Source organism: Chlamydotis macqueenii, chromosome 23, assembly GCF_036417535.1.
Source record: "Chlamydotis macqueenii isolate bChlMac1 chromosome 23, bChlMac1.mat, whole genome shotgun sequence".
Classification (NCBI taxonomy): Eukaryota; Metazoa; Chordata; class Aves; order Otidiformes; family Otididae; genus Chlamydotis; species Chlamydotis macqueenii.
The window spans coordinates 4,124,068-4,137,494 of record NC_141578.1 but is presented as its reverse complement, the minus strand read 5'-3'; the positions used below and the strand labels follow the sequence as shown (position 1 = coordinate 4,137,494).

General features: G+C 56.0%; 1 protein-coding gene and 1 long non-coding RNA gene across 5 annotated transcripts in view; one reads left to right on the top strand and one right to left on the bottom strand.

Annotated features, from left to right (window-relative positions):
• The window catches only part of BAK1 (BCL2 antagonist/killer 1), a 17,770-nt gene extending 7,387 nt beyond the window's left edge, over positions 1-10,383 (top strand). For 2 of the 4 annotated variants that reach the window (XM_086765602.1, XM_010118121.2), the window contains 4 exons: positions 2,592-2,727; positions 2,870-3,013; positions 4,903-5,083; positions 5,243-10,383. In XM_086765602.1, coding sequence (XP_086621728.1) covers positions 2,592-2,727; positions 2,870-3,013; positions 4,903-5,083; positions 5,243-5,347 — 566 coding nt within the window. In that variant the 3' untranslated portion in view covers positions 5,348-10,383. The remainder of the gene's footprint in view (positions 1-2,591; positions 2,728-2,869; positions 3,014-4,902; positions 5,084-5,242) is intronic. The other 2 variants (XR_015260986.1, XM_086765601.1) reach the window with 2 other exon arrangements.
• Positions 7,810-13,427, bottom strand: LOC147597990 (uncharacterized). The gene is made up of 3 exons (XR_015260987.1): positions 13,068-13,427; positions 12,137-12,326; positions 7,810-7,938 (listed from the first exon to the last, which is right to left on the bottom strand). It is a non-coding gene; the product is annotated as an uncharacterized LOC147597990 (long non-coding RNA).

Here is a 13,427-nt window from a genome sequence, read left to right as displayed (position 1 = left end):
CAGGGCTGTTCAGTGGTAACAAGCTCTGATGGATAACTTTGGTGAGACCTGCCAGTTTGTTCCGTAGCGCAGCTGCTCCCAGGAGATAGGAACAGGGAGGAGTAAAGGATCCGGCACAGAAATGTGGATGTTGCCCCCAAACGCGGCCCCCACAATCCCACAGGGAGCCCAGAGGTCCCAGAGGAGCTCCAAACCGCGCTCCCCCTCTCCGCTGCTGGCACTGGCAGTCCACAGGGCAAACCTTGATCCAGATCCCTTCCTTGGAGTGGGAGAGCCAGGCATGGTCCCAGTGGGTGCTGTGGGTCGGCACCTGGGGGAAAAGCGATGTGTGTTCTCCTGTCCTGTGTTACTAAAAATAGCTCCTGGGGTAATTAAAACCAGGGAATTATTTTTTTGTATACTTATTTCCTCTTTTGTCCTTGCATTGTGTTTACCCTGCCTCTCACTGAAACTGTGAGTCAGACGGTTTCGTTTTCTGGCTCTCGGTGGAGCGGTCACCGGCTCCGCTGGCTCCTCCGGAAGGTGGGATTTGTTTGCCGCCAAATAAACCCGTTCCTGCAAAAAACAATCCCTTCAAAACACGGCGGCCCCGCCTTGTTATTTCCCTTCACCTTTATTTACCCAACCCGAACGCCGCGTAATCTGAGTCTCTGCACCTCTCCCTTTCCCGCACCCATCCAGGGCTGGGCCCATCTCCCCGGAGCCGCACGCGGGCCGTGTAGATGCATCCATCCAGAAAAACTCCGTGAGGTGTGATGCGGCACACTTTGGAAAGAGGGTTTTATGGAGCGGTGCTGTCAGGACAGCCGTGCCCACCAGATCTGCACATCCCAGCTCCGGGACGTTGCTCGGGCAGGAGCATCTCTGCGTCGGGAATGGAATTTCCAGCGGCCAGAGAACGGCATGGCCGGTCTGGCAGGGGGATAGGCTGGGTTTTAGCTGGGCTGGCTGCAGCGAGTTGTGCTGCTGCTAGACAGCGTTGATGGTACGGAGGTGCTGTGTCACCAGCACGCCTTGCGGGACGATGACCTAGAGCTGCGGGTCTGCGGGGTCCTGCGCTTCGCATGTTCCCCCGTAGCTCATTTACCTGGGCGTCTCACAACGTTCAACGTCGGTGAATCCCTGCCCTGCACGGCGATGTCCTGTCAAAGGAGCAGGGCTCTGATCTCTCCATACCATTTCTGCCCCCGTACAAATTTTACACCTTAGAAAAGAAACCGGGAAGACTGGTGTTACTGGGACCTCAGGGCCAGCTCCCCCCGAGCCCTGCGGGGCGGCTCAGCTGGGCTGCGGCTGTTTGGGAACCGGTGCTCTAGCCCAGATTGCTTCTCCAGCCAGCCGAAACCGCGCTCTAATCAAAGCCGTCCCGTGACAGAGCAGGTACTTTCCCCAGCAGCAATGTAACGCATGTGATAAGGTATCGGTCACCATGGTGCCTCCGGGGCTGAAACGCCTTGCCGGGGCCTCCCTGCTCTGAAGGGGGCAGGTCCTGGCCGCGTCCAGACCCCTGAGCGGCGTGGGGACAGGGGACACGCGTGCAGGGCTCGAGCCGTTTGCAGACGGGTGCATGCCGGTTGTTTCTGCCTCGCTTCCTGCTCACGCGGAGCCGGGTCATTTTTCGCGCGCTATCGGGGCCGGGTGACGTTACCACACCGGCGCGTTCGCCCGCTGAACCCTGAACGCTTGGCGTGCCGAGCCCTGCTTGTTTACAAGAGCAGGGGAAGGACCCAAAACCTCCACAACAGCCCCGACTTGCCCCCTGCCCGGCGGTGGGCTCGCTGCTTCCGGGGATATTCGTTAAGGAAGCGGGGGATTTGGGTGTCTGCCCTCGCGCAGCGGCGCTGGGTGTGCTGGAGCAGGCAATCCGTTCAAACGCATCGTCTGGCTGTTTATCGGCTTTCAAGCGCAGGACAGGGAGTCGCCGCTCTGGGTTACGGCGTGTGAGTTTTTTTTAAAAGCTCTTCTCCTCTCTGCTCCCGCCAGCAGCCCGGGCAGAAGCTGTGAACCCAGCCCTGGCGTTGCCACTGGCGGGTGTACGCGAGCCGGTGACGTGCGATCGAATCGCCAAGGAATTACACTGAAATGACCAGTTTAACTTTTGCTCACCGTGTCATTGCTGGTGCCATGCGAGGCACAATTGTTGGTGACACTCAAAAAAAAAAAAAAAAAAATTGCTTGCTGAGGGTTGATGGGCAGCGCTAGGCGGAGCTTTGCCTCCGGTTTGGGTTTGGATCTGAGATTCCTGAACGTGTCTGTGCTGAGCAATGCCCTACGGAGAGCGGCTCCTGCGCAGAGAGCGCTGCCAAGCACAAGCATGGGAACATCTGGTTTGTGTTGTGACAGTCCTGGAGCTGTCTCTTGCCAAAAATAGGTTCGAAAGGTGGGCTTATGCACCTAAGAACGAAGACTGGCTTCAAAATTTGTTTTCCGAGAGCTAATGTCCGTTGGATTCTTTTTGTTTTATTCAAAAGGCCAATTTTAATCCAAACAGCACAAATTTAGGCCGAAAATTAGGGAATGGTCTCTTTCCAACTTGGGAAAGGGGGTAGACAAGCTTCTCCCCTGACTTTTCCTCCTTTTGTCTCTCTCAGAAGACCAGGTGGTGGAGGAGACGGAGGAGGTGTTTCGGAGCTATGCCTTCTGCCGCTACCAGCAGGAGAGAGAGGAGAGAGGGGACGAAGTGCCCATGGACCCAGAGATCATGGAGATCCAGCAGGACCTGGAGAGGTAAAACCCTGATACCAACCATACGCACATCCCTCAACCCCATCCTGAGACAGGCTCCATTACAGACCCACCCCTTGGTCCTTCTTACCGGTCTTAACTGGGAAGGCAGACCCGTCCATAATGCCGTCTTCTCTCTGGGCAGCACCGGGAGCCAGGTGGGAAGGCGCCTGGCCATCATCGGCGATGACATTAACGAGCGGTACGACGCGGAGTTTCGCCAAATGCTGCAATCCTTGCAGCCCACCAAGGACAACGCCTACGAGTACTTCACCAGAATAGCCTCCAGGTAAGGCCACCGGCTCCCTCGGCATGGGCAAGACACCTTCTCCTGAAGGAGACCAGGGAAGGAAAGGTCAGATGGGGCTCAACGCAGTCAGTTAAGCCCTTGCTGCCACCGCAGAGCAGTTGCCTCCCCAGTTCTGCCCCAGCACACAGACCCTGTCCCTGGCCTGAGCTCTCAGCAAGCTCATCATGATGGTTCCTGTGTTTTCCACCTGTCTCCTCTTCCTCCTGGACAGGGTCTGGGCAGTGTTCACGTGACAATCATCTCAAAGTCCTTGCACAGGCTGACCAGGGTCAGAAAGTCTGAGGGACGTGCCTGGGAAGTGCGTCCCGTGCATCAGTAGCCCAGCAAATGTCCCAAGTCCCACTCAGGCGTATGGCCAGCTCTGGACCAAGGCAGACCTGCTGCTGGTCCCACCACTGCTTGCTTGGTAGCTGGGAAGTCCCGATGGGTCACACTTTCCAGAGGCACAAAGCAAACACAGCTGCGGGCGGTGGGGATGGTGTGGTCCACGTGGAACAGGATCGGACTAATTTGGGATGGGGGATGCTCTGCATCCGCAGAGCCGGCGGCAGTCTCGTGCAGGCGGTGCACACCCAGCTCACCCACTCAAAGCACAGCAACAGGGTGAGGAGCGAAGACACCTGGACAACTTATCGCCCTGATTGCTTGAGGTGCGGGCTTGGATCGAAGTGGTCATCAAGGGCTTCAGTGCTCACCCCGCTCTGTCTGTAGGGAGATGCGGTGCACGTTAAATGGTTTGCCCAGGGTCATGCAGAAGACCCCTGGCAGAGCCAGGAGAGAAGCTGGGCTCTCTGGGTTCCCAGGTGCCTGGCTCCCACGCGGCCCCATCCCATGCACCCTCCGCTCGGTGTTTGTCTCTAACTGCCTCTCTCTGTCCTCTTCCTGCTCCCCTGTCCTTGGGAAGCCACGCTGCGCTGTTTTCACCGCTTTGCCAGCCTGAGGCGGTTAACGCGCCGCAACCAGGTAAATTAACCTCTCTCCCTCTCTTTCTGCTACCTGTTCCACTATTGTTCCTGGGCTCTAACTTCCCTCTCCCTCTGTGTTCCACCTTGCTGGAAACCACGAAAAACACTCTCAAAAACTGGTCTGGGTAAATCAGTGCCAAACCTACCCACAGCGATGCAGTTTGTGCCCACAGTGACCAAAACCTGGATCAGGAGTGGTAGGCATGGACCAGGCACGTTTTGGAGCTCCCCCAGCCCTTGGCAGTGTCAGTCTAAGGCAAGATCAGATCAGGTTTTGGTCTTGGAGAGGGTTTGTCTATGCAGGAAAAGGGAAAATCCTATTCTGACATGCTTTGTCCTTAGCTGTATTTAACCTTCCTTACCTCCAGGCATGAGCAAGGGATGCTCTGGGACAGGTGGGTGCTGGTCCCTGCTCCCGGCTGCACGCGTAGGAGCTGCTGAGCTTGCTGCAGCCTGCAGCTTCCACCCCCACCAGTTCCAGCTGACCTTGTTTAATAGCCTTGCCCATGTGCCCTGCGTTCGGGTGGGGACCTGAGGGACAGGCAGGAAGGTGGCACATCAACGACAGCCACCCCAAAGCTTCCCCTCCAGCAATACAGAGCCTGTAGCTGTGTAGGCAGGATTTGGAAACTCTGTTTCCCAACGACATCCTTAACCCGCCTGGCTGAGGCAAATAGCAGTTGTGACTTAGACTGGGTTTGTTCTGCTCTGAAAGCACAGCTGGTTATCGAAGCCACGTGCCAGACACAAAATCCCGACGTCTGTGTGGCTGGGATGCACCTCGAGAAGTAGTGCAGCATCCCCAGCAACCAGCCCTGCTCGAGACCCTGTGCCCTGGGATGTGGGGAGCGGGAAGATCTGAGCCATGGCAGCAATTTAATCGGACCGTCGGCTTCGTTTCAGCTTGTTCGAGAGCGGCATTAACTGGGGCCGCGTGATTGCACTGCTGGGCTTCGGCTACCGCATGGCCATCCACGTCTACCAGCACGGCATACGGGGTTTCCTCTGCCGCATCGCCCGCTACGTCGCCGAGTTCATGCTCCGGAACCGCATCGCCCAGTGGATCGCCCAGCAAGGAGGATGGGTGAGCTGGTGGGAGCTGTCCCGGGGCGGGGATTCGGGGGGTGAGGGGAGGGAGCTGTGCAGCCTGGGGACTGCGGCACTGCTGAGGCTGGCGGGGTCACCCGGGCGCAGGCGGAGCGGCACATCTAACGCGCTCTGGTTGTTCTCTGTCTCTCATTAGGTGGCCGCGCTCGAGCTGGACAATGTTTACATGAAGTACATGCTGGTGGTGGTGGCCCTGGTCATGGTGGGGCATTTAGTGGTACGACGCTTCTTCAGGCCCTGACTGACGTGGGGGCAAAGTTTGGGGGGTCTGGCCAAGCTCTCTCTCAAATCTCTGCTCTGCATTGACGTCTCCCAAGAGAGGGGGGATTCAAGGAACCTCAGAGAGAGAGCAGCTTGGACATGCGACCCTCCTGCTGCAGAGCCCAGGGTCTCTGCTGTCGATGCAGACACCACCAGGAGCTGTGGAGAGAAGCAGTGCTGGGGAGGGGGGGGAAGGTTCAAATTTGCTGTCTGTTTTGTGCCTCGCTTGGCTGCTGAGGACGGAGCATCACCGTGACACGCAGCGGTGAGGCAGAGCGGGCTCCTCTGGAGTCTGGTGCCTGGAGGAACCACGCGTTGTTGTAATAACACCAGCGTGCGTGAGCACGTGGGTTGTGTCCGTGCCCTGGGGCAGGTGCAGGACTCCTGTTTGCTAACAGCTCCAGCCCAGACCACGCCTGAGTTTGAAGCCGGATTGCAGCCTTGGCTGCTGCAGTTGTAAGTCACTGGAGGGGCAAGCCAGCGTTAGCCCGCGTGGGGCTTGCTGTCACCTTCCCTCTGTTCCCGAGCCCGAGGACTTGAGCCTTCTCGTTCCTTTTAAATAAGCATCCCTACCCCGTTTTTAAAGAAACACGCTGACTACCTGTCCTCTGACCGGCGACGGTGACGTCCGGCAGCGCTGGCAGGCAGGTTTGCCCTGCCGCAGCCTGATCCTGGAGACCTGCAGCTGTCCCGCGGCCGACGCGGGTGCTGGGGTGCAGCCTCACAGCCTTCCGTGAGCTCGAGGGCCGCGCGCCGGCAGGCCCAGGAAACACCAGCAGGTTTCCAAACACTAAAAAGCTGTGAGGGGATGGTCGGTGTAGGCAGCCTGTCCACCTTCCAGTTCTGCTGGGGGCTTCCATTCAGTAGGCTTAATGCTGGCAAGCGAGCAGCCCAGTTGCGACCAGTCGCTCTCAGTGGAAGGCACTGGAGTTGCATCCCAGCGCTGCATCAGCGCTTTGCCTGCTGAGCTGAGCTGGGCAGGGTGGTGCAGGCGTGCCCCGGTTCAGCCCAGGGTCCGTTAGCTGCCCAGACAGCAGAGCTCAGCGTCTCCTGGGAGCAGCGTCTTTGGGAAGTGACTTGACCTTGTTCCGTTCGTGACTAATGCTCGAGCGCGATTCTGGGGGGAGGGCAGGAAGCAGGCTCTGCTCTCCCATCTGAAATCTTTCAGACTTTAGCAAAATAGGAGAAGAATCCCAGTGTGAACTGTGGCTTAGCTCTGTTGTTTTTACTCCAAGTGACTCTGTGAGGCTTGAAACTGTGTCTGAGCCAAACTTGCCCTGTTCCAGCATCGCCTGTCCCCTCGAGCAGGTCAGCCAGCTGGGGCAGGGAACCAGAGAGACCTCGGAGGCGGGAAATGAGCAGTGGTCCCATGTCTGGGCTCCTCTCCTAATGCAGACAGAGCCCTTCTGGGATGGAGCCCAGGACAACAGGAGTCGCAGCGTCGTGGCCCTGAACAGGCTGAGCCCTCCTGCCCTCCGAGGCCTTCCCACAATGGCTGGAGCAAGGCATTTGCCTGGCATTGCTGCCACAAAACGGGCTGGGTGACCCCCCGCTGGCTCATGCGTGCGGCACGGGGACTGCCAAACCGGGACAGAGCCCGGCTCGCCCGCAGCCCTGCCTGGTGTCACCTTCTGCAGCCACCACCGCGAGAGCCCAGGGTGGGCCAGGTCTTGAGAACAGCCCGTCTGCCCCGCGGAACAAAGCCCTTCCTGACAGACATCTGCCTAACGCGCTTTTAAAACCCTCCAGTGTTGCCTCCCCACATCACTGATTCCTTCCTTAATCTTTTCCTCCAGATAGATTTTTTTTTTTTTTCCCCCTTCAATGCCTAGCCCTTGCTGCAGTTTAAGCTTGTTACTACACGTCCCGTCCGAGCAGAGACAGGACAGCCTCCATCCTTTCTCCTGGCAGCCGCAGAGGCTTAGCAGGACCAACCTGTGACACTTAGGTCCCTCATGTTCCTGCCTCTTTTAACACAAAAATCGCAAACTTCTCAGCCTGCTTCCACATCAGGGTCTTTCTTCACTTATCATTTTGAGCCCGGCTGTTTCCGCAGTATCCCTTTCCCCAGTGGAACGCCCTGGACCGCGCTTACTAGTAAGGCATTAAAATATTTGCTATAATATTCCTCTTCTATATATCTCCGTTTTGGTTGCTTTATTTGTTTTACCTGTGCTGAGCGGCACAAATCTCTGCTAGATTGTCCGTGCTGACTCTCTTTGAGCAGCTGAATGCCCACCAAGCTCGTTTGTCCCTTTGCAAGCCTATTTCCTTGCGTTTATCCACACACAACTTCATTTGCCATCGAGCCGCCTGTTCACCCGACTTGAGCAGATCTTGGAGATTCCCTCAGACTCTTCTCTGGTGTGAACCAGTCTAACCAACTTCGTATCATCTGCAGTTTCCCATCCCCACACCTTACCTTCTTTTCTGGGTGAGAACACCACCAGATGGAGCCTTTTTGCCGGGATGAAGATGAACTAATTGTTATTTTCCTTTTCTCTCAGCCAGCCGTGTCACTGTCCTCTAGGCTGGTTGGCTTGTGTCTCCAGCAGGACTTTTTCAGAGGACCTTGGCAAGAAAAGAGCACGTCAGCTTTTATTCACTACTTCACCGATACACTCCAAGAACTCTAACAGTTTGGAGAGAATTTTTGCTTGTACAAAAAGCCATGCTGCTTGTAATTTATTCTCACCTTCCAGATAAGGTGTTTCACCTTGCAAAGCAAGTTCAGCTGTAAGGCCAGCAGACGTGAAATAAAGAACGTTTTTCCGCTTTATGGTAGGTGATCAAGCCTTAGTAAAGTCTGTGATACCAGGACAGAGCAGGGAACTTTTAAAATAGGTGCTGTAGCAAAGGAAAGTTTCCATTTTATCCGTTTTCTCAGGGGATTTGCAGGGAGGATTGTCTCAGGGTACCAGTGAATTGTCTCCCTCTGCTCTCACCTCTCCTAGCCTTCCTGACACCGGTGACCGAGTGGAAAAAAAAAAAAAAAAAGCTTGAACTGGGACTGTGAATGGGCAACTGGTCTGTAGTACTGTGTCCTGTCACTGGATGGCAACAGCTTTGCAGACACAGCCGCCCGGGTGCTGGCTGCGAGGGCAGAGCTCCCATGGGAGGGGAAAAACCCCCTCTTTGTCCGGGTGACCTCGGTCTCCATCAGCTGTGGGTCTGCACCCCCAGAGCTGGGGCTCCGCACCGTGCTCTGACCCACAGCAAAAGCGGGCACCACTGGTTTGCAATGGACTGCTGTCGGGGAAGCGCCCAGTGCCTTAGCGGGGCGGGAACAGGGCTGGATTTGCTGGGTCCAAGCAGACCGAGATGGTGCTGGTGCTTTTTGCAGGGCCCTCTTTGGGTATCTACCTCGGAGCCCCGCTCAGCAGAGCTCGGGCGGGGGCCTGGACGCGGTACCGCCGGCCACCCTGACTATGTGCAGGCGGCTTTTGCTCTGGGACTGGCAGTGCCAGGAGCCATTTTTTACAAAAAAAAATAAAATAAAATAAATAAAAAAAAAAAAGTACATCTGTGCTCTAGAAGCAAGAGCTCCACATCAAACAAGCTCTTAGAATAACGCCGAAACTCTCTTAGAGGGCTGAGCGAGTGCAAGAGCAGCGGGAAGCCCTCAAATGGAAAACAAGGGCAGAAAATGAGGAGAAGGCTCTGCGCCGGCTGTTCGCAGAATCACTTGGGTTGGAAGGAAAGTCTCACCCCCGCTCAAAGCAAGGCTGCCTAAATCACTGCAGGGTCTGGCGGACAGCTGCTGAGGAAGCGTGCCATTTTTCTAGCATCAGAGACCCAAGCTGGGGTTGCGTCTGAGGAAGGACTGGCTCTCTGCGATGCCGACAGCTTGGGTACACCCACTGGTACCAGTGCCTGCCTGGTCTGCTCGCTCCCAGACTGGGTAGGGAGAGGAACCAAAGACAAGCTTGTGCTGTTCCGTCCTCAGGACCAGGATGAGCAGATGGGACGGTCTGAGCATCGCAGTGCTCAGTGAAGGCTGAGATGCACCCCAGAGGGGTGCAGGCTGTCCCAGGCCTGGTGCCAGTCCCCAGGACTGGAGGGGACGGCAGATGGTACAGGGATGCAACCGTGGTTCCTTGTGCCCCTCTCTGCTGGCTCCCTACATCCCAAGGGGTGCAGGGGGAATGGGGTGTCCTTTCGGTGAGGATTTCTTTGTGCCAGAGGTGTTAAGGGAACATAGCGCATCTTAGTTCAAGCAGAAGCGCGTGTGTCCGGGAGGGTGGGCAGAGGAATTTCATTCAGAAGGTTACAGCGGGTGCACAGAAAAAGGGAGAGTCTGGAGGAAGACTCATTTACTGAGCCTATCTGAGTGCAGTTTTCACTCCCACGCTCTCCCAGCAATTTCTTCCCAGACGGAGGAATCTCCCTGAGCTAGCAGTTCACCCGTCAGAACCACCTCTCCCCCAACTCCTCCCTCTGCGAGCCAGCCCTGCCCAACGCCGCGGGGTTCAGGCTGGCAGGGGCCAGCGCTGCCCCAGAGACACCAGTCTGTTCATGGTCGGGACTGGTGGCAGCCTTCTGCGGAGCTCTGTGTGGTGGGTTTGACACATGTACTTCAAACCACAGCAGCACTGTTCATTCTGGTTCTTCCTCGCCCTTTTCCCAGAGCACAGGGTGCTTCACAGCTCCCTTCTCCATCCCTCCAGGAAACGCCGGGTCTCTCCCAGCACTGCAGGAAGGGGCCGGGGTGTATGATGGAGCGATAAAGCATGCTCTGCACTGACTTCGGAGGGGAGGGACTGGTAAACACCTCTTCTTCCCAGGAGGAGGAGGGAAGGACCACCACAGGTTGTCCCAGTAGCAGTGGGAAGATGGGGAACGAGCTCAGCCTTTCCCCAGCTCAGGTCACCTTTAAATGGCAGGCAAGGGGGCTGTGTGGAATATGGTGGGGTGCTTTTACCTGAAAAACACACATTTATTTTACAAAAATTCTGGTTTAAAATGATGTAATATATATATGTGAAAATAAAAATGGTACATGCAGTGCAAACTCTTCCTGGCTGCGTTGAGGGTTTTCTTCCAGAGCTGTTCTCCTTTGCAGGGTGCTCTGGGTCACTCTCAGGCGCGTTACAGGCTCCCCTGCACAAATTTGCACAACCTATTTAGTGTTAATTCCCTCATTAGGCCTTCAGACTTTTTTCCTAGCATGAAGACCTAGGTAGGGACAGAAATCTGCTGCTGAAGCTTGTTCTGCCGTCCCTGAGATACAGTGCTTTACCACGAGTACTGCAGGGATGAAGATGACAGAGCTGCAGCGATCTGCGGCGTGATCGGCTGCTCAGAAGTTAAGGATCTTATCTCGGATGTATCCACACCTCCCTCGCAGGAAACAATAAGGACAGGAAATTGCAAAGGGAAAAAAAAGCCATTACTGAGGAGTACAACAGGATTCTCAGCTGCTATAAAACACTCCAGGAGATGAAAGAAAATGTGGTTCTTATCAGAAAAGCCCTACAAGTGCCAGATGGGGAGATGCTACTGCTCTCCTGTATCGGTGTGACAGCAATGCCTCTGCCAGCTAACGGCTCCAGGTGATCGCACAGAGAAGTCACGCTGCAAAGTGGAACTAGGGTTGGCACAAAGATGGGAACTGGGGCTCCTGGCCCCATTCTGGGGTGCCTTTCCCAAACACCAGCCCGAATCCCCAGGCTACAGCACTTCCAGCCACTCTTCTCACGCGCCAACACAGGACACAAGCTTGCACGGAGCTGCCCTCCCCTGCTCAGGGACAAACCTTGCTGCTTACCTGGTTTCTCACCCCTCGCAGGACCAGTCTGGAAGCCAGCATCCCACAACCATTCCTACTGGTGCTGCAGGGCACCAGCAGTGTCTGTAAGGGGGAAAAGCAGCAGGTGGTGTTAGGGGGACAGGATGCTTTAACAGCACTGCCTGGGGCTGCCAGCTGGGCCTGTGTGCCTTGTTAATGAGCAGGGCTCATGATGAGAGCAGACACGCCTCACCTGTGCTAATGGCCTCCCAGTCATCCCACTCTGCAGCCACTTCTGCTGATGCCTTCCCCCCTCTGGCACTGGTCATGACAGAACCTCCCTTTGCAGCCCCCGTGTCTCGGTCACTGGTCGCGGTGGGAGGCACCGAGCCCAGGGCAGCCCCCGGTGACCGCGGCGGGGCAGGGGAGGTATTGTGTCCATCAGTCCTTGCTGATGAACGTGGAGCATCCTTCCCGTTTGCCTGTCCCCACCCTCCAGAAGGATCTGTCGTTCTGGCTGAGGAAAGGAGCGGGGTGGGCGATTTACGGTCGCTGTAGGACTCGGCGGTGTAACGGAGGTGGCTTTACCACGGGGATGGCTCTGCCTTGTCAGCAGGCAGAGCAGCAGAGCTGTCATCGCTGAGCCAGCTCAGCGACGGAGCCAAGCGACCCCGCAGCTCCCATCCCACGTCGGTGCAAACAAGTCCGCCTACCCACGGGAGCAGCGACAGCTTCGTGCCGTTCCCCTTCGCGAGGCCCGGGTGCCCGGGTTTGCGATTTCTGCCTCTGAATGCCAGTGGGTTACAGTGAGGGAGGAGGGCTGCCTGCCAGGATGGCCTGGGACCAAAAGGTGCCGGAGGGTCTGAACCCAGGCCGTGCCCGTTTTCTGCAGAACTGATGCTGGGGAATGTGTGTGGGAGCACTGGGAGCAGAGGAGACGAAGGCTCTGGTTATAAATTGCCGTAGAAAGAGCGGGGGCTCAGGCTTTCCACACAACCAGCCAGTAGCAGATTAAGCATCGGGATCTAAATAAATATTTACCCTCTCGTTCCTGGTCTCTGGAAACAGCCGCGTGACACAGATGCCAGTTGGTACTCTGGGACGGCTGCAGTGAGATTCGAGCAAGGCGAGAGCGTTCCCAGTCACGCAATCTCGCGCATACCTACCTGGCTGACCCGGCACTGCGCACAAACGCTGCCCGGGCTCCGTCCCTCGCTCTCCCCGCCTCTCCCTGCAATTAAATGTTAAACTTTAACAACAGATACACGGCTCTAATTATAGAGCCAGCTGCTCCTGTTATCCACTTTGCATCCTGCCCCAAAACCAGACCAAGTCCCTAATTAAATTACCCAAAAAAAAAAAAAAAATTAAGGCCACAATATTATTGAAGTATTTGCCTTTGGCCATTCAAATAGAATTGACCCTAAACCAGAATCCAAGACCTGGTGGCAATCTAGATCTAGAGCTGGTATTTGAGACAAGCACCCTATCTCTGAAACTGGGTCAAACTCTGAACCATCCCGAGTTCTCCAGAAATACGGTTATTCCAGTTAATTTCCAGGATATGAAATCAGAGTGAGCAGGAGCTGCGAAATCACGCTTGTTTTTATCATCTTAATTTTTTTTTAAATACAAAGCCTTGGCTCCCAGGCAGGTTTCCTTCATTTGGCGTGTGCTTGAAGGTTCTCAGCCGCTGGCTGAGACTCAGCACGCTGCCGTTACGATGTCAGGGCTACGCGTCCCCTCCCCAGGGCTCGCTCACATCCATTCATCCCGCGCATCGTTTCTACTGCTGCTGCCCGGGATTCCGCATGGGACCTGGCTGCGTTGACACAAACGAATTGAAGGAAAGAGACTTTGATCTCCCAGCTGAAAGGGGAACGCGTGCAGCAGTAAAACCCCATGACTGACACCAACTGGCACCAGCACCTCCGGCAGCAGCGTTGGGAGAACAGCTTGCAGCAGAGTTTACTAAGGCGGTGGGTTTTTTCCGTCCTGTGAATTGGCAGCCAGAGATGTGGATCCTTCTCCAATTTATTCCTTATTCCCAGTTGTCCCTGAACAATCTCCCTGGGTCGCGGTGGTCTGGGCGAATCCAAGAGAAGCCAGCCCTGGAGGTACGTCTATCAGTAGACCATGGGGTGGGGTGAGCTGGTTCCAGCAGACGCGACCATTCTGACACGCATGAAGTTGGGCTCAGCTCTGCTTTCCTGGCAGTCGTACAGCTTTCTGGATCAGGGCTGGAGTCTGGCCAGATGCCGACAGCTCTGACAGAGCAATTTCACGTCTGCGCTCAATATACCACTTAGACACAGCCCGATCGTCAGGTGGC